This window comes from Syngnathus acus, chromosome 12 (genome assembly GCF_901709675.1).
Source record: "Syngnathus acus chromosome 12, fSynAcu1.2, whole genome shotgun sequence".
Classification (NCBI taxonomy): Eukaryota; Metazoa; Chordata; class Actinopteri; order Syngnathiformes; family Syngnathidae; genus Syngnathus; species Syngnathus acus.
Window position 1 is genome coordinate 10,532,219 of NC_051097.1, and position 20,560 is coordinate 10,552,778.

General features: G+C 48.2%; 1 protein-coding gene across 4 annotated transcripts; it reads left to right on the forward strand.

The window, feature by feature from the left end:
• On the forward strand, window positions 1-14,938 carry pik3r1 (phosphoinositide-3-kinase, regulatory subunit 1 (alpha)). Of its 4 annotated transcripts, none has more exons than XM_037265368.1 (15): window positions 1-240; window positions 930-1,497; window positions 6,172-6,264; window positions 6,374-6,448; window positions 6,714-6,845; window positions 7,495-7,696; window positions 7,942-8,024; window positions 11,086-11,287; window positions 11,372-11,552; window positions 11,656-11,781; window positions 11,862-12,004; window positions 12,090-12,266; window positions 12,366-12,440; window positions 12,517-12,687; window positions 12,769-14,938. In XM_037265368.1, exons 2-15 carry the CDS (start codon window positions 1,152-1,154, stop codon window positions 12,956-12,958), a joined length of 2,196 nt encoding a protein of 731 aa, XP_037121263.1. In that variant the 5' UTR covers window positions 1-240; window positions 930-1,151; the 3' UTR covers window positions 12,959-14,938. The 4 variants fall into 4 exon arrangements, with proteins under 4 accessions (XP_037121263.1, XP_037121262.1, XP_037121264.1 ...); XM_037265367.1 differs by having other exon boundaries at window positions 1-236; XM_037265369.1 differs by lacking the exons at window positions 1-240; window positions 930-1,497; window positions 6,172-6,264; ... (2 more) ...; window positions 7,495-7,696; window positions 7,942-8,024 and adding an exon at window positions 9,149-9,352.
• Window positions 14,939-20,560: the final 5,622 nt, after the last annotated feature.

Genomic DNA, 20,560 nt, shown 5'->3' on the forward strand with positions numbered 1-20,560 from the left:
GTTTGGCTGCACAGGGCAACGCTTGTCCCGGACTCCGAATCAGCCAGCACCGCAACGTCGACGTGCAGCTGCTGCTCGTACTATTCGTGAAGCACGTCAACTCGAGAGGGGGGAGTTCATCTTCCGACGCCCTCCGCGCGGGTCAAGCACGATATTGAAGCACTTCGTGGAGTGGAAAAAAGAGGAAACGGGACGGAAAAGAACGACTTGGAGCGAGGGGCATTCATGCTGGCTCGGTAGGTAGGTGGTGTACGCTACTACGCATGCGCAAAATGCTTAATGCTTAATGTATATCGACCGCACTCGACGCGATTTTAAAATGCGAAGATATTTGAATTTATTTACGACTTTTACGTCAACTTTCCCCTTCAATTGTGAACTTAAGATCATTTAAGTAAGTCAATTTGTAATTCTTTACAGGGGGGGCTCACACCCCCACCCACCCCCGACTTGCTAACTGTTAGCATTTCGTCAGCCACTCTCTAATTTTCACTTTTAACCCCTCAAAAACCGCAACGGGAAAAAGTCCAAAGTGCCCCACCTGGTCTTTAACGCCGCACGACTTTCGGCCGACGTCGTAGTATTCGCCCCCTGTCCGCCCCCGCGGAAGTTATATAACTTTGACGGTATACTCGCAGTTTGGCTCATTCACACAATTTTTAATATTAGAAAATTGTGAGTGTCTTTTTTGAAATCTTCTCAAAGTCATCTGAAGTACAGGTAGTGTAAGTCAGTGGTCTCAAACCACTGGTCCGCGACCCCATCGGGAACTTAGGCTATCACTCATATCTCAAAGTATCACTATTGTAATAAATCCAATGCCGGCACATATAATCAATTCCATTTGCATTTAATACATAGTTTAGTGCCTCGTACGTGCTTCGTGTACATTACGCAAGCCATATTAAAAGCAGCGTGTCATCCCGCAGGTCTACATAGCATCATCCCTGCAGCATCTCCGCGAGGCCTCCTTCTTCCCTGATGGGTGCACACTGCGAGGAGGCGACACACAGAAACAGCCGCAAATCACCCAACCGAGATGACAAGTGCGAAAGAATGAAGACCAGCTAGACGTGTCCCGTCCCTCCCAAAAAGAATTGCAGTTTGAGTTTTTATTTTATTTTCCCCTTGGGAAACGTCTTTTGGACAACATGAGCACGGAAGGCTACCAGTATCGAGCGCTGTACGACTACAAGAAGGAGCGCGAGGAGGACATTGACCTTCACGTGGGGGACGTGCTTCTGGTGAGCAAAGGTGCGCTGGTGGGCCTAGCGTCTCTGGCCTACACGGACGGCCTGGAGCAGAGGCCCGACGAGATCGGCTGGCTGCCCGGCTTCAACGAGACCACGCAGGAGAAGGGCGATTTCCCCGGCACGTACGTCGAGTACATCGGCAAGAAGCGCATTTCGCCGCCCACGCCCAAGCCCCGCCCTCTGCGCCCGCTGCCCGTCGCCCCTGCCGGGTTCAGGACCGAAGCCGATTCCGACTCGGAACAAGGTGAGTCCCAGCGTTTGGTTGTTACTTGTGACGTTTTGTGCTAGTTAACATCTCGTGCTAAGTTGGTGAAAAGTAATCTCGCGTGTTGAGACTGCGAGGGGCTTTAAGTGACATTCTTGATCAGAATGAGCCGAGTGTGGCCTCAGCTTCCTGCAGCCGTTTGTGGCCGATGATGACGACATTTTTTTGCTGCGGTTTTACGGGCAGCAGCAGGAGCAGTGTCCGGGCGGGGCGGCGTTTAGTACCCGCAGCGCGCACGAGTGGCGTTGTGGCAAACGTAGCACCGAGAGAAGAAAAGTCTCACTGTCCTCGTCTATCTGGGTGGGGGGGGGGGAGCTCAGCTAAAAGGCTAATGTGTGTACAGAGGATAAGCACACAAGTGGAGCGAGGGCCCTGAGCGACAGGCTCGGGAGGACCATTCCAGCTCCGGGTGGGGGGGGGTTAGGGTTAGGGCGTTTTGATTTATCGCCCAGCACCCCCATCCTCCTCTACAGTTTGCATGTTTGGATAACTCCTGCAGTTGGACTGCCAGGGGGAGGAGGATGATTGAGGCTGGGAAAAGGGGGCCACGGGAGCCTACATGAGTGCAGCAGATGTGAAGAGGCCGAGAAAGCATTCCGCCTCATTCCTCAGCTCCCAAAAACACGAAAGTGTCGTTCCCGCTCGCCCGCTTGGCGAACAATGAAGGAGGCCCGCTCATGTCTTCTCCGCGGGGCCACGCCGACGTGACGCTTGCGAAATCTGTTTTTGGAGCCGAGTGGAGAAATGTGCGATGTTTTCTCAAGTGCTTAAAGTTTATTTGCTTTTTCTCCAAAAAAAGTGAGCGCACACCTGACACTTGTGTAAATATTGTCTGATCTCTTTTCGTGGGACAACTCCGAAGAAAAAGCGAGCACACCCCCAAGTGAAAACGTCGCCCACGCTCACCGAACTTACTGTTTTGCCTTGTACTTTATCAACTGTACGTTTTTGAAGGGCGGAATTCTTGATGTCCGATTTGGAGCCGGGATTGCGCCGTTGTGTGTTTGTGTCGCTTGGTGGAATGCAGCCGTTTTAGTGTAACTTATCGCTGCAAAACACGTCAATGCATGTTTGAGATAAAGTGCCCCGGGCTGCATCTCGTAGAGGCTGGGGGGGGGGGGGGGCGTTGAGGTTTTGCCAACCAGCGAGGGAGCCCGCATCGAGATCCGCCGCTCGGCACATCTCTCGCGTTTCTGGTTTGAATCGTGAAGCTTTGAAACTGGCCGGGAAAGGATTTAGCCCAGATTACTAAATCCGCCGGATGGGCAGAGTTTGCATAACGCGGCTCTCTACGTGTGATGTGGCGAGCTGCCGGAATGTTCTTCTTTGGTGGCAAGCGTACTGCTTGGCGACTTTGAAGCATCGTCGTAACAATTTAGCGGCCACCGTAAACGTCTCACCGGATTGCCTCTGCCGAGAAGCTTTGCTTTTGTTTCTTAGATTTCCTCAACAACAACAAATGTTTTCATGATTTCCTTGGTGACTGAATTTTGACAGAGAAAATGATAGTTTTGCTTGAAAGCGCATTTCCTCCAAGCGATACGGTTCAGTGTGCCAGGGAATATTTTGCAAAATACACATCGGCCGCATCACCTTGGCGTTTCCCCAAAGCAAGCCTGGCGTGCTGTCCAAGGGATCTTCCATAAAACAGTCAAATATATTTTTGCTGAACTGGGCCCGTACGCAGTCATCTGAGAGTTACTGATTCATTTTCTCGGGAGCAACCTGATACTCTTCGGCGCAAAAGCAAATTCCGAGTAGACAAACATTGCTCAAAGTAGAGCGCCTTGTTGACCGCGCGGTCAAAGTGCGGCGCACCAACGGCAAAGAGCCTCGCCGCCATATCTGAACAAAGATGTCGGATCCGCCTCATTAGCGGATGGCGCGGAGAGACTGGACCAGCAAAGCTTCTTTGGCGGCGTCTGAGAGCGGGATTAGGCGCCGCGCAGACGAGAGGTGCGACGGCTTTTGAGCGTGCGGAACACGTTCGGGGAGGGGGCGTGGCCTCACTTAACCGCTCCGCCGACATCCATCACTGGCTGTCAGGTCGCTGGACGGCAAATGGGAAGCTTTTACACCACGGCCTTGATAGCCACTTTAAGCTCTGATGTTTCAGTGCAGTTGTGGAATGACGGCATCGTCTCACCAGTACACCCGCAACAGTGAAGACAAAACGCACACTAGTACACGGATGGACCTCGCTAAATGCTCAAATGGTTAAGTTTCCATCGACATCCTGTCTCCTCCGCACAGCGCTGGCCGGGCACATCTGGTAACGCTCACAGCGCGGCGACGCCCTAAAACCTCACCAAAAAAAGAAACCCCGGCGGAGCTCTCGAGCCGCGCCGTCCGTCCACGGCGCCCATTTGATCAACGTCGCTTTTATGCGCGCCTTCAAAAGGGTGAAGTCGAGCCCAGGCCCCGGAGAAGACATGAAAATGGTTTGTTTGTTCAGGCCAGCGCATGACACGCCGTTTGCAAGAGCTCAAGGGTGTGTGTGTGTGTGGGGGGGGGGGGGGGGGGGCGTTTCTCTGCGTTTTGTTTGCGAATAAATACTTTGAATAACATAACCACAGGGCACACTTTGGCAGCGCTCGCTCCAGTCACTCTGACAGGACCGTGAAATACTGAAGGTTCTCTATAAAATGTTTGTGACCTGAGCAGACCTCGACGGGAGCAGAGAGCGGCGCCGTCCGGCAACAGTCCTCTCATTGGTCGCTCGCTCACACTTGGGCCTGCAGGGCGAGCTGCTGTCTCCGCTGGCCCGGCGTCTCACCAGGATGTGGAATGCGCTCCGGCGCGCCGCGTCCCAAACTTGCTTGCACGTCGGGCAAAATATCTCTAAACATGCGGCCACCACGTGAGCTTTGCCGCTTGTCGCCGCCTGGCCTCCCCAGACGAGAAGAAACATTAGAATGTGAAAATGGCCGTCACTTGAGCAGCTTCTCTATATTTACCTCGGCGCGCACTATCTTTAGCGTCCGGCCCAGTCTTGCCCACACGGTCTGCAGTTCGCCCGGTTCAGATGTGGCGTGTAGCATCGGCGGCGGCAGCTGCCTCCGGGCTCACTCAGTCAACCACGCGGACCTGCTCGGACCCGTCCGGGGGCGCCTCTTTGCATAGAGACGGCCTCCATTATGGGTGCTTAAGTTTCGTCAAGGTCCGCAATTATCTGCAGACATGTTGACCTTGCCATCTGTCTGGGACGGAAAGCCCCTTTTGCGCGGCCTGTCCAAACCCGTGGTGGCAATGTGATGAGAGAACACGTTATTTATTTATTTATTTTTTTTACACACATGCGCTGGACTTTTCAGTCGTGCTAAAAGTTCCCGCCCATCCGCGGTACCAAGAAGAAAGGCAATCCGGGCAGCGTCGGCGGGCACAGCACGGCAACGTCTCGACTTTGTCCGAAACGTTATCTCCGGTAAGGCGAGCCCAGACATTGCAGTCAGTCATTTTTATGGCTGCAATTGGGAAGGTGGGGCTTCAAATATAGCTTGTGAATTAATTTCCGAGAAAAAGCCGTCATCCGTTTTGGATATCGAGTCAAGGTGCCCCGTGGCAGCACATCATGTCTGTGCCGCTATTTCGGGAAATATTCCGTCTCAGAGTTCACCGCTTCTGAGACCCCCCTTCGCACTTGTCCGACATGCACTTTTTAAGTATTTGAGTTCGGTCGCCAAGCGTTTTCTTCACACGCAAGATGGTGGCCAAAGAGGAAGTGGCTTCGGATGAAGCGCTTCATTCTTTGAACACGTGCGGCGCAGCTAGCAAAGCTTGCGTTTAATTGGCCAGGTTTAAAAAGTAGGATGGGGAAGAAAAAAAAAAAGAATTTTGAAAGCAAAATATGCTTTTCAAGAAAGACTTCCATTCATAGTCTGTTGGCCTTTTTTGAAAGCGGAGACAGTGGAGCCTTTCAGCGCTGCGCTTTCATGTCCACACCTGGCACTAAAGCGCTTAAGGAAAAAATTTGCCGACCTGGCTTACCTCTCATCACGGCAAACGTATTTATTCAGCGCCTCACGCCCTTGTAAATACTCCACTTTTTTTTGGGGGGGCCGGCCGCGACTTTTTCAACTTCCTGCCAGCTTGTAAGCCGAGCGCGGCGCTTCCTGTGCATCGCTTCCAACCACAACTCTGCTTTTTTTCTTCTTATTGCTGCATATTTCAGCACGGCAGCTGTCGAGCAACGTGCTGCTTTATTTAATAGTTGGCTGAAAGGCACAGCGCTGCCAGCCAACCCAAAGTACACCCAACGACTGTACACTCAAGTCCTTTAAAGAATTACAAGCGAATAATTGCCTTCAAGCGAATAATTCCTGTTGCTGAAGATAAATGGACTCATAACAGTTTCATTCCTAACATTCCGAGAGGCTTGTGGCTTTGTCCTCACTTGAGCTTTGCCCGCTAGAGTTTTTGTTTCTACGCCGTGCGTGAAAGCAACAGCATAAAATCCGCAGCAGCGCCTTTCGCGCCGCATATCGGTAAAACGGAATTTCGGAAACCGCTGCGGCTTTCCGCCGTCAGATAGGCCTGAAGTCAACTCGAACCGTAACCGCAAAGCACGCTTCTCTCCCGTTGGCTTTTTGCCACTTAACTATTTCTTCTCAAATCTTCACTTTTTGTTTTCTCTCTTTTCTTTTCTTTTGAAAGGCTTGTGGCTGCTGGACCTGACAGAGCAGTTTTCGCTCCCCGAGACGGCGCCGCCACACCTGGCCCGTCTGCTCGACGCCATCGAGAAAAAAGGTGCGTTTGATTGGACAGCGTCCATTATGTACTCATTATCGTTATCTAAACAACCTGCGGGATAATACTGGCCTCAATAAACAAAGCCTCCGATTGTTTTTTTTTATAGGTCTTGAGAACCCCACATTGTACCGGACCTTTACTGCAGGGGGCGGTAATGAAGTCAGGCAATATTTGGAGTCTGGTAAGTAGATTTGACACAATGCAAAATTAAATCAATTGCAAAATGCTTAATGGTAATTAGCATCAATTAGCATACATAAACCTTTCCATCAGCAACAATTTGTGGCTTAAATCGTTGTCAGATGTTAAAATCCCAAAACCTGTTCTCCGCTGCTCCTTTAGCCCCAGCTAGCGTCCCGCTTCCAGTACTCGCTGGGAAATTGGCAGGTCCGCTTCAGGCACCTGCTTTTGAGAAAAAAACATTGCGGTTTGTGCCATGTTTGCAGATCCGTCCTCTGGCGACCTGGAGCAGATGGAGCTTCCCGCCCTGTGCGACAGCCTGCGCCGGTACCTTCAGGACCTCCCTCAGCCCATCGTCCCCACCGCCGTCTACGCGCAGCTGGTGCACACCGCCAAAGGTGAACATGTGTTTCTTTTCCTCGCTGACGTCATGTACAACTGTGCTGAACACGGAGTACTCTGAGCGCAAACCGCCAGACCGCCCGAGTACGCTTGAATTTCCAGACACCTTTCCAAACTGTTTAATCTTCTCTCCGCCGCACATAAACACTCCGGCGCTGTCGAGAATCATTTCCTATCTGCTGCACAGTTTCCTCAATAGTCTGTTTGCCATTGTGCAGGCCGCTTCCAATGCACAGTGAGTTGTTTGTGTTTATTTTGTAAAATGCGTCTAACGTTGAGCCAGTGAAGAGACAATTTTACAAATGGCAAGTTGCAAGAAAGGCAGCGGCGAAATTCTCGTCGACTCATTGCAAACGATTGTGATGGCGGCCCGTCTTGTGCTTGTGGGCAAAATCATCGGCGTTGCTCGACAGGCTGTCACATGGCCCGAAACAGGATATGTGCGGTTGAAGGCGACTAAAACAAGTCGCTCGCAGGCAGGCAGGCAGGCAGCCAATCAGCCGCTAGTGTAGCTTTCACTCTCTGTCAAGCGTGTCCCCTCTGCGGCTTGCAAAAAAAACTTCATACGCGTGCTCATTTTGTTCCATTCCTCAAGTCCGGTTGCTATGTTCTCACACGTTGTTGTTTGTTTTTTCGTTGGGACAGAGGTGTCCAATGCAGACGAGTGTGGCCAACAGCTGCGTCGCGCGGCCAACAGCCCCGCCCTGCCCCCCCAGTACTGGCTGGCCCTCCAGTGCGTGCTGCGCCACTTGGCTCGCGTCTGCCAGAACGCCGCCAAGAACCTGTTGAACGCCCGAGCGCTGGGCGAGATCTTCAGCCCGGTTTTCTTCAGGCAGCAGAGCAGCAGGTGGGAGGGAGGGAGGGGCGTCGTCGCAGAAATGCACTTTTGCTTCATTCGTCATTCACAAAAGTGGAGTAGAAAAAGTCACACACAAGCATTCTCTTAGTTGTCGTTCCGGTGCCCAGAAAGGTCTCAAAGCAGTCGAAGAAATGCCTCCCGTAGGCTGCAGCTAGCCGTTGCTTAGCAGGAACAAGCACGGCGGCAGCCAACACGCCTGCTGACGTCTTCTTTGTCCTTTTCTTTTTCTTCAGCTGCGAGCCCAGCCTGGACGCACACGTCAGGATCATCGAGCTTCTCATAGCCAGCGAAAATACTGAAAGTCAGGCGGCTCCAGGTACTTTTTCCCCTCTTATCGTGCAAAGTTGAACTTAAACCCGTTCAACTATCTCCAAGAAGCTTAGCTCACAAATTTGACAAATGGTTCCGAATTGGTTTTCTGTGGCACGTTGTTAAAATGTGTCTTGTGCTCAAATGCACTTTTTTTTTTTTTTTTTTTTTTTTACAGCCACATCTCTCGCACAGGCTGTGTGAAAAGTAGGCCTAGATATGGATCGTTAAGAGCTTTTAAAAAAAAGTCTTGATAGCATCTCGTCCGGGTTGCGAACAAAGTCTGCACACGGGGATTTCCAAGCGGTTTGCGCACACGTGTGCATGTTAATTGGCGTTCCGATGTCGCGCTGGTTTTTAAGGCTGGCTCTTTGCTGCTTTGCTGTCCGTTGTTGGTGGCGCATGGCACAATGATGCTTTTACGCCACTCGTTGATGTCACGCAGTGAACTTTCCCCATTTTCACTGGCATTTGTTTGCTTGCTTGCTTTATTTATAGCCGTGTTACTTCATGAAGAGGCGAGCGCAGGAGACGTGAGCGGCTTTGGAATTCCAAAATGAGGGCTATAATTATACTTTTCACCCAGTTGAAAAGTAGCCCTCAATTTTTTGTGTTCAAATCTTGATATTTTTTTTTTTTTGTGTCGAAGGGGCGGGCGATTTTGATATTTAGCAGAATAAAATTGCAATAATTAATTAATTTCCGTGATTACATTGGTCGTGTATTGTAAACAAGAGTGCTTAAATTAGATAAAAGTCTCGGGAAAGGTGGTGGGGAGCTTTGCTTTAAAGCAGCGCCACTCGGCTCAGGAAGTGTTCGACACACACATTTTTAAGTGAAAGGTGTGTGTGTGTGCGTGCGCGCACGCCTCCTCCCGACGACCGCTCATCTATTTTAAGCTTGCGACAAAAGGTCCACTTAGATTTGGTTGGCTGGAAAGCGGAGCTGCCACAGAGCGCCTCTTGTTCAGCCCCAGCCGCCACCCCCACCCGCCCTGAGTGTCCAGCTCAGCAAATATTTGAAAGTTTGCAAGTTAATCATAAGTTACCTCCTCTTCTCCAAACACACGAGAGAGATAGAGAGAGGGCGGGGACTGCGAGAGAGAGCGAGCGAGCGAGAGTGCAGCTCTCAGCGCCCCGACGGAGGCTAATTATTAGCGTGGCAACGTTCGGCACGCCGCACCTGTCCTCGCGCGCCGGCGATTATCCGGATTCTAGCAGAGAGGGAGCACATGGAACACTACGCGACGTGAACTCCATTTGGATTTAATGCCATTTTTTTTGTTGCCGTCGGAAAGGCAAGACGCCGACAAGAGAAGCATGCACAACTTGCAACGTAAGTCTCCTGACAGCAACTGGTGCCCACGGGCAGCAATTACAATCAATGATCGAAACTTTGCAGCCTGAGCAAAAGTAACCGTGAGAATTACATTCTCAAATGAGTCCCTAACTTTATTTTATAATCAAATTTGATTGGTCCTCATCCTCACAATTCCAGCTTCTCAACAGCAACCTAAGTTCTCCGTAATTCATTCTTGTTACTCTTGCGACTCAAACTTTTGTTTTATCAGATTCATTGACTACTGGACAGATCGACAAATCCAAACGTTTCAGTTTGAAATTGCGGCCTCAACCAGGTCGCATTTTCAGACGCTTATTTGAGTCGCTGCACTTTGACGACCTGACGGCATTCCACTTGAGCTGTTCCACCTTTCCAAGAAGCTCCATCTATTTTAGCAGCGCTCAGGAAATGGAGGCGGTTATCCGTGTCACGCTGCGGGATTACCAGCGTATTTTGGAGGTGGGGGGGTTGTGTGGACGTGCGTTGCCGCAGCACAGCCAGCTTGGCTTTGTGTGCTGGCCACAGCCGGGAGGGAAGGGAAGGGGAGGGGAGGGGCCGGGTGGGCTGCGGGGACCAGAGCGAGCGAGAGAGAGAGAGAGAGAGAAACAGGACAGGAGGGAGGGAGAGAGGGAGGGAGAGGATGGCGAGGGAGGAAGAGTGTGAGGCAGCCAGAGGACGAGAGATGTCAGACGCACGCGAGGTCTCGTCACCGCAAGACGCCCGGAACATTTTAGGAGTCATTTAATGATCCTCTTGAGTGTTTTTGGTTGGAAATCAAAGCGAGAAGGGAACACAGGGAAAAGCTTTTGGGATGACTTCATGCCGCTGGGAAATGAAGGATGCCGGAGCGCCCGGTGACACAGCTCCCGCCTGATTGGCTGCGGTGAGTGATGTAACGCGTTACCGAGCAGGTTCTCTTTAATGGATTTTTTTGTTTTTTCTCCCTCTGTGGTAATTTTATAAGATAGCGTGTGTGGCAAAAGGTTCTGTGTTGGAAACTCTTGCATTGGACGATGTCAATAGTTGTGTAGCTGGTGTAAAATACATGGACAGGCTTTTTAGCTGTGCAGAGTATGAAAAAGTGGCGTGTTTGCCTGGCGACCAGTCCCACATGGGAGTGTTAAAGAAAATGGAAGGACTGGATTTTTAATGGCATGTAAATGTAAAAGTGGTGTTCAGGCTGTGCAGAGGCAGGAAGACACCCCCCCCCTCCCCTCCACCGCCGCAAAGGCTGGTTATAAATAGAGCGGCACCTTTAGCACCACCCGTTAAACTGTCAACGGGCGAGGGGCACCGTCACGGATTTAAGATTATTTCCGCCGTTCGCAATGTTCCGACGGGTCACACGCCATCGCTGTCGCCAGCTGTTGCCTAAAAGCCGCCCGTCCGCACGCACCGTTCCAAAAATGAGACTCAGGTCTGGAATGTTCCGCCAATGAAAGCATGAACGGCTTTGTGGATTCATGGGCGGCTTTTCTCAATGGAATTCACTCTCATGAATCGACGTCTTTCCGCCGGGGGCGGCGACCGGAGGGATGTCTCAAGATCAATTGAATATTTGCATGGATGACTGGCACATAAACTTTGTTTGCTCCGTGTCCCGTGCATTTTTGCATACTGTTTTTTTTTCTTTAAAAGTATTACTTCAAAGGAATTAATAATGATTTTATTATTAAAAAAGAAAAAACGACTTGACTTGACCAGCTGTGTGTCTTTGTCTCCTCCAGCTCTTCCTCCGAAGCCGCCTAAGTCCGCCCCCGTCACTAACAACGTTCAGAACAGCAGCATGGCGCTTCAGGACGCCGAATGGTACTGGGGAGACATCTCCCGCGAGGAGGTCAACGAGAAGCTACGGGACACGGCGGACGGTACCTTTTTGGTTCGCGACGCGTCCACCAAGATGCACGGCGACTACACGCTAACGCTGAGGTAAGCACTCACTCCTGTCTTGGCCGTTTCCATTTAGCGGCTAGTATTGATTTGCTCTATTTATTTTTTTCTTCCATTTGACAGGAAAGGCGGCAACAACAAGCTTATCAAGATATTCCACCGCGACGGCAAGTACGGCTTCTCGGACCCGCTCACCTTCAGCTCCGTGGTGGAGCTCATTAACCACTACCGCAACGAGTCGCTGGCGCAGTACAACCCCAAGCTGGACGTCAAGCTACTCTATCCGGTCTCCAAGCACCAGCAGGTTGGTGACGTTAGCGCTGTGCTTCCGCCGCTAGCGCTGTGCTTCCGCCGCCGCCGGTGGGATCCCGCCACGCCAAGCTTGACGCCGTGCGCTCCGCTCTCAGGATCAAGTGGTGAAAGAGGACAACATCGAAGCCGTGGGCAGGAAGCTGTGCGAGTACCACCAGCAGTACCAGGAGAAGAACAAGGAGTACGACCGTCTGTACGAGGAGTACACCAGAACGTCGCAAGTAAGCGCCGCGTCCTCTTGGCATTGTTCCATCCGCGGAGCCGAAGGCGTTGGGCTAAACGCGTCCTCGTCTTCGTCCAGGAAATCCAAATGAAGAGGACCGCCATTGAGGCGTTCAATGAAACCATCAAGATCTTCGAGGAGCAGTGTCAAACGCAAGAGCGCTACAGCAAAGAGTACATCGAGAAGTTCAGGAGGGAGGGCAACGACAAGGAGATCCAGAGGTAAACAAGCCATTGGCATTAGCAGCCACTGCTCCGCCAGGAGCTGTGAACAGTAGAACTAAACGGGGGCAACCTGTGCTTTCAGGATCATGGGCAACTACGAGAAGCTCAAATCCAGGATTAGCGAGATTGTGGACAGCAAGAGCCGCCTGGAGGAGGACCTGAAGAAGCAGGCGGCCGACTACCGGGAAATCGACAAGCGTATGAACAGCATCAAGCCGGACCTCATCCAGCTGCGCAAGACCCGAGACCAGTACCTCATGTAAGTGGACCCGCCTCATGAAGCTTTGTTTGCGCTACTGTTGTAATCTGACGCGTGATTTGTGTACATTGCGATTAACATCCAAGTGTGGTCTTGCAGGTGGTTGACCCAGAAGGGCGTCCGGCAGAAGAAGCTCAACGATTGGCTGGGAATCAAGAACGACAACACCGAAGAGTAAGCGTCAACTTTGCGCCAAGAAATCTCACGCTAATGGCTAACATGCTAACGGTCATCCTTTTTGTCCCCGCAGTCAATACTCGATGGTGGATGACGACGAAGACCTCCCCCATCACGACGAGCGCTCCTGGAAACTGGGCAACATCAACCGGCTGCAGGCCGAGGCGCTCCTCCAGGACAAGCGAGACGGAACGTTTCTGGTGCGCGAGAGCAGCAAGGCGGGATGCTACGCCTGCAGCGTCGTGTGAGTATCCCGCCCACTTACTCAGAAAGCACTGAATTATTTTCCCGTTGACGTGACATTAACGTATTCTTTGTGGTGCAGCGTGGAAGGCGAGGTGAAGCACTGCGTCATCAACAAGACGCCGTCGGGCTTCGGCTTTGCCGAGCCGTACAACCTGTACGGCTCACTGAAAGAACTGGTCCTCCACTACCAGCACACATCTCTGGTGCAGCACAACGACTCTCTGAATGTGACGCTTGCCTACCCGGTCTACGCGCAGCAAAGGCGGTGAGGCGGGTGGGGGGGTGACGAGGCCTCATTGGCCAGGGGGGGCGGGCCAAACGACTAAAAGGACACTTGAAGCGTTTTCAGTGACTGCCTGACGAGTCTGAATGTACACCCGACCGATCTTGGTTGAAGCGTTTGTGTGCGGGATGGAGCTTCACCCCCCAATCCCCCACCCTGGACCCCCTGCCCAAGGACACTTTTGAGGCCTTTTCCTAAACGGTGCTTGTGGACTCTATAACGCTTTACCGGCCGTGATGGAACTCGACTCCTCTGTTGTTCGTGTGTGTGTGTTTGAGCACGTGTGCAAGACAGTATCGACGGGAGAGTGTGTTTGGGGTAATGTGTGTTTTTCTTGTTTGTCTTTGGTGTTCGTGTGTACGTATGAGAGTAGAGGTGAGAGTGTGCGTGTGAATGCATGTGTTGGAGACACTGTCCATGTGACCAAAACTCGGGAAATCACGAAAGAAGAGTGTTGCGTGTGCGTGCGTGTTGAGGTACTCACTCGTATGACCTGTCGAATAGCAGACGTGGATCAGCTGATCAATGTAGCATAATGGCACTTTTTAAAGTTTTTTTATTTGTATTTTTTGGTTCATTTTGGATGAGTCCTATGGACTTTTTGGTGGCAGAAGAAGTGATGAAACTATGAACCAAGCGCACCAAAGCAAAAAAAAAAAAAGAAGAAAAAATCCCATTGAAAAAAAAAAAAAAAAAGTTCCAGCTGATTTGATTTTCTTTTTGGTTTCTGATCTGCTATGCAATTGTTTGTTCACACTCTGTTGCAAACCGTGATATAAGCTTGTGTAAATATCCACAACGGTATTTTTAATGTACAAATGCCAACCTACCGTCAACGTATGATTTAGTTTTTAGAAAAGATAATAATAGTCCGACTTTATTTTGAATGAATTTATCAACGGGCGGAGGGAAAAGATATTTTATTAATCCTGCGTTGCTTCAAACTGCTCCCATTCTCAGGCAGAACTTTCAGAATGGTCCAGTCCGCTTCACTCGCAATTGCAGTTGATGCGGAACACCGCAGTATAGATTTATTTTCATACAACAAATATATATAAATAGAAATATATACGTGCCCCCACATGAGACAAGAGTGGCAAATTAAGATTAACATTCACCATTCACTTAAGTAATTTTCTGTATCAGAAATAGACATATGTAGACCGCGTGGATTAGCTCATTTCGCCTACCGTTTCCATGCTAACGTTATTAGCGTTATCTTCTGAAATGACGTATCACATCTGCCGTCCACATTCGTTTTTAAAGACTCACAAAAAGTTATGCGTATTTAAAAAAAAAAATTCCAAGGATGTCTACTTGCACAATGGCAAGAGTGTGACAGCACATTGTGCAAGACTGGATGGAGCATTCAAAGAAAGCAATGCAAGCTTACATCCTTGGAAATCAATTTCTGAAAAATACCAATACAGTACTTCTAACTTTTTGTACACCACGAGAAAGAATTGTCACAATTTCAATTTTCAGCTCATTTCCCTTACAAGTTGACTTACTGTGTGAAATTTTGATGTACAAGTGGCAGGCAACAAGTAAAGCAAAATTGGATCATTTCCAACATCCTGTGTTAGCTAAGTCATAAGCTAACTAATAGAATGCAAGAATGTCATTGCTAACCATAGCACGTGTACATTTATTTTGTTTTAAAATCTTTTTGACTGAGAAAAAAAAATGCTCATCAAGGCTACTAGATGTGTCACATGTGACATTATGTTTCACCTTTTTAAACAAGCTGCTGATTTTGTTCTTTCATGTTATGGTGTATGATGATTTTTTTTTCTAGTTTCCTCAGCATCACCATTCTTGTTTTCTTCTCCGGCTTTGTACGACTATTGGAATTGTTTTCGGCGGGAGGTCCCATTTTTGGTTGATTAACTTGATGGTTTACCAGTGTTGCTTCAAACCTGTTTTGGGCTCCGTTACAAAATAAAATCCTTTTCTTTTTAAGAAACTCTTGGTGCCATTATTGCAACGTGTCCAATATGTTCACAATTTTGTTTTGTTTTTACACATTACAATGTAAATCAAAATATATAAGATTTAATACATTAGATTTTAAACTAAGGTTAAGGTTACGTGTTAAAAGTAGGGGTTGGGGGGGTCAAGGGTCAGGGGTATAGGTCATTAAAAAAAAGCCTTGGTCATTTTTATTTCACTAAAAAGACCCTTACCCTACATTTTTACTATCTCTTCTAAGAATTATATTCGTTTGTTTTACACTGAAGTTAGTGTGCCAAAGCAGTGGTTAAGGTTTCAAACTATGGCTCCAAATCAGATTTCAGGTTTCAAAGTGGGTTATTCTTATGCACTTCAGGAATGTGTTGATTTATGTACCGTCACTTCACAGATGGTTCTCGGCACGATGATTCCTAGAAAGAAAAGAACACACAACATATGTTGATTTCTGCTTGGCGTGCGAGGCCACGCAAGCAGCTTCTCCTCAGGCTACTCGTGAGTGAACGATTCGTTCAAAGGAACCAATCTTTTCAGTGAACGAGAGTGAACGAATCACTTCCTAAAGTGATTCGGTTTTTTTTTCTTCAGTTCATACGACTTCAACCAGTAGGTGTCGGTAATGCGCATTGAAGCTGGTGCCACCTTGCCGTAAAACAAAACGAAGAAGAAAATGACGTCACTTCCCGTTCATTAACCGAACGGATCTATGCGTGAACGCGTCAGTGAGTGATTTGCATTTCCAGTTCATCGCGAGAAGGGATCAGTGAGGGAACGAATCCGGACTTTCCCGTTCGCGAACGAGTCAATGGGTGAACTGCCTTCCTTCTCGTGCGTCAGTCAGTGAACGTGTTGCGTCTCCCTGCTGGCGTGAACTGTGTAAGCCAGAATGTAGATTTACGATTTCCAAGGAAAGAAAGAACCGCTCACTGAAACATCTCAGTGGCCCAGTGGTAGAATGTCCACCCTGAGACTGGAAGCTTGTGGGTTCAAAACCCGACCGAGTCATACTATAGAATTATGGGACTCATTACCTCCTTGCTTGGCACTCAGCATCATTGGGTTTTTAACCACTTTTATGCATGTTTTCTCCAAGCTAACGGCTAACTTTATTGCATGAAGGGATGCGCCGTTATGCAACAACGGGGAGATTATGCTTCTCTTTAGGTAATCTTGATTTTATAACACTTATAGTAGTTTTTAAATAACGTGTATGCATATATGCGCCTAAATATTGTTTCCAATATATCTACTGCAATTTCACATTGGATTGCTGGTTTGAAATTTACTTTTAATATTATTATTTTTAAATAAACATATATGTTAAAACTTGTCTGGTGCTTTATTCCTTGTTTTTATAATCGCCAATTAAAACATAAAAATCTGACATATATATGACAATATGTGTATGTATATCTACTGCAATTTCACATTAGATTGCTGGTTTGAAATTTACTTTTATTATTATTATTATTTTAATAAACATTAAAAACCTGTTAAAACTTGTCTGGTGTTTTATTCCTTGTTTTTATTTTTTGGGGCATGAAAACCAAAATTTGACATTTGGTTAACTGCTTTATATGATATGTATATGTGTTTTACGTTGTGTAACGTGTTGGTGTCCCCCAAAATAAAGAGCAAGTAGTCAAATACACATTCTTGACATGTACAAAAAATACATAAAGTTATTAGGTACACCTGAAAATGGTGGTGTACCTAATGTAGTGTCTGTGTGACGTCACAGATCAACCAGCCAATCAGGAGGTGGGGGTGAGGGCGGGTGTGGCACTTTTCACTTTCAGTTAAGCTTTGGCCATGATTTTTCCCTAATGAACTGGCCTGTTATTAGGTACACGTGAAAATGGCGGTGTACCTAATGGAGTGTCCAAGTGACGTCACGGATCAAACAGCCAATCAGAAAGTGGGGGTGAGGGCGGGTGTGGCAGTTTTCACTTAAACCAGGGGTGCCGACCTCCAGTCCTCAAAGGGCTGCGTTCCAACATGTTTTCCAAGTGATCCTCGTTAAGCGCACCTGCGTGAAAAGTTTTAGCTCCTTTCACGTTCTGCAGGAGCTAAAACTTTTCACGCAGGTGCACTTAACGAGGGAATCACACAGACACTCCATTAGGTACACCGCCATTTTCAAGTGTACCTAATAACAGGCCACTTTATTAGCTTGGAAAACATGTTGGAATGCGGCCCCAAGGACTAGAGCTTGACACCTGTGACCTGGAGTGTCCGTGTGATTCCCTCGTTAAGCGCAGCTGCGTGAAAAGTTTTAGCCCCTGCAGAACGTGAAAGGAGCTAAAACTTTTCACACAGGTGCGCTTAACGAGGGTCACTTGGGAAACATGTTGGAACGCGGCCCAGAGGACTAGAGCTTGACACCTGTGACCTTTGACCATGAGATTTCCCTAATAAAGTGGCCTGTTATTAGGTACACTTGAAAATGGCGGTGTACCTAATGGAGTGTCCGTGTGATTCCCTCGTTAAGCGCAGCTGCGTGAAAAGTTTTAGCCCCTGCAGAACGTGAAAGGAGCTAAAACTTTTCACACAGGTGCGCTTAACGAGGGTCACTTGGGAAACATGTTGGAACGCGGCCCAGAGGACTAGAGCTTGACACCTGTGACCTTTGACCATGAGATTTCCCTAATAAAGTGGCCTGTTATTAGGTACACTTGAAAATGGCGGTGTACCTAATGGAGTGTCCGTGTGATTCCCTCGTTAAGCGCAGCTGCGTGAAAAGTTTTAGCCCCTGCAGAACGTGAAAGGAGCTAAAACTTTTCACGCAGGTGCGCTTAACGAGGGTCACTTGGGAAACATGTTGGAACGCGGCCCCGAGGACTAGAGCTTGACACCTGTGACCTGTGACCATGATATTTCCCTAATAAAGTGGCCTGTTATTAGGTACACTTGAAAATGGCGGTGTACCTAATGGAGTGTCCGTGTGATTCCCTCGTTAAGCGCAGCTGCGTGAAAAGTTTTAGCCCCTGCAGAACGTGAAAGGAGCTAAAACTTTTCACGCAGGTGCGCTTAACGAGGGTCACTTGGGAAACATGTTGGAACGCGGCCCCGAGGACTAGAGCTTGACACCTGTGACCTTTGACCATGATATTTCCCTAATAAAGTGGCCTGTTATTAGGTACACTTGAAAATGGCGGTGTACCTAATGGAGTGTCCGTGTGATTCCCTCGTTAAGCGCAGCTGCGTGAAAAGTTTTAGCTCCTGCGGAACGTGAAAGTGACCAAAAACTTTTCACGCAGGTGCGCTTAACGAGGGTCACTTGGGAAACATGTTGGAACGCGCCCCCGAGGACTAGAGCTTGACACCTGTGACCTTTGACCATGATATCTCCCTAATAAAGTGGCCTGTTATTAGGTACACTTGAAAATGGCGGTGTACCTAATGGAGTGTCCGTGTGATTCCCTCGTTAAGCGCAGCTGCGTGAAATGTTTTAGCCCCTGCAGAACGTGAAAGGAGCTAAAACTTTTCACGCAGGTGCGCTTAACGAGGGTCACTTGGGAACCATATTGGATCGCGGCCCCGAGGACTAGAGCTTGACACCTGTGACCTTTGACCAGGATATCGCCCTAATAAAGTGGCCTGTTATTAGGTACACTTGAAAATGGCGGTGTACCTAATGGAGTGTCCGTGTGATTCCCTCGTTAAGCGCAGCTGCGTGAAAAGTTTTAGCTCCTGCGGAACGTGAAAATGACCAAAATCTTTTCACGCAGGTGTGTTTAACGAGGGTAACTTGGAAAACATATTGGAACGCGGCCCCGAGGACTAGAGCTTGACACCTTTGACCATGATATTTCCCTAATAAAGTGGCCTGTTATTAGGGTTAGGGTTGAGGTTAGAGTTTGAAACTTTGAAACCCTAACCCTAGCTTTAAACCCTAACTCGCCTGCCCCCTACACTATTGGATTTCACTGGTAGGTAGTGGGCGTGATCCATTGGTTTGCGCCGCCAACTTGGAGGTGGAGCCACCTTATGTATTTACACATAAATACTTGCATTTGTTTGCATATGCGTACGCATACAAAGCGAGGTTCCAATTGTAAAATCACTGGGTATAAAATCACATCTGACTATATGCTCAAACCTGGGATCGAACCAGGTTCCTACGGAGCAAGAACCCGCGTCACCAACCAGTCGGCTATTTCGACTTGTCAACCCTCAGCCGTCTGCACTCTTTTGTACTAATGATGTGCATTCCAGTTAAGAACTGAATCTTTAGAATCGGTTCACTCAAAAGATATGTTCAAAAGAATCGTTCACCAAATCGTTCGCTACACTTTATTTATTCATTTATTTTTACCTCGTGTAGTGTACCTGTCCATGAGGTGTCCCTAATCACAGGCCACTTCATTAGGGAAAAACCTTATGTGAAAGGGAAAAGTGCCACACCCGCCCTCACCCCCACTTTCTGATTGGCTGTTTGATCTGTGACGTCACTCGGGCGCTCCATTAGGTACACCGCCATTTTCAGGCCACTTCATTAGGGAAAAATCATGGTCAAAGCATAACTGAAAGTGAAAAGTGCCACACCCGCAAATATAAAAACAAGGAATAATACACCAGACAAGTTTTAACATAAATCTTTATTTAATACCAATAATATCAAAAGTAAATTTCAAACCAGCAATCTAATGTTAAATTGCAGTAGATATATTGGATAACAATATTTGGGCGTATATATGCATACACGTTATTTAAAAATTTCTATAAATGTTATAAAATCAAGATTACCCAAAGAGAAGCATAATCTCCCCGTTGTTGCATAACGGCGCATGCCTTCATGCAATAAAGTTAGCCGTTACCTTGGAGAAAACGTGCATAAAAGAAGTGGTGTTTCAGTGAACGGTTCTTTCTTTCCTTGAAAATCGTAAATCTACATTCTGGCTTACATAGTTCACGCCAGGAGGGAGACGCAACACGTTCACTGACGCACGGGAAGAAGGCAGTTCACCCATTGACTCGTTCGCGAACGGGAAAGTCCGGATTCGTTCCCTCACTGATCCCTTCTCGCGATGAACTGGAAATGCAACTCACTCACTCACTCACTCACTCACTCACTCACTCACTCACTCACTCACTCACTCACTCACTCACTCACTCACTCACTCACTCACTCACTCACTCACTCACTCACTCAGTTTTCTTCATTTAGTTTTACGGCGAGGTGGCACCAACTTCAATGCGCATTACCGACACCAACTGGTTGAAGTCATGAACTGGAAAAAAAACCCCGAATCACTTTAGAAAGTTATTCGTTCACTGAAAAGATTCGTTCTTTTTATCGTTCACTCACGAGCAAACACTACATATGACTTTAACTATCTCTCTGATAGGCGCGCCGCCACACCGGTAGTACCAAAAAAACAAAACAAAAAAAAAAACAGAGACGCAGGCCAACAGGCCGGCGCTTCGGGAATTCTCCCAGTTCTCCCTATGGTCAGTCCGGGCGTGCATGTCTAAATAAACATCTCTACAACCCCACCAAATGTACAGTATTTTTGCTCTTCTGTTAATGCAGTAAATACTGATTCTAAAGATTCAGTTCACTTAAAAGAACTGGAATGCACAGGCTACGTCTGTCCATCATCTTCTTCGCCAG

Excerpts from the sequence above, each read along its gene's own strand:
- pik3r1 (XM_037265368.1), top strand. The coding sequence starts at position 1,152 with ATGAGCACGGAAGGCTACCAGTATCGAGCGCTGTACGACTACAAGAAG. Across the intron at positions 6,265-6,373 it reads CGACGCCATCGAGAAAAAAG|GTCTTGAGAACCCCACATTG; the intron begins GTGCGTTTGATT and ends TTTTTTTTATAG. Across the intron at positions 12,441-12,516 it reads AAGAACGACAACACCGAAGA|TCAATACTCGATGGTGGATG; the intron begins GTAAGCGTCAAC and ends TTGTCCCCGCAG.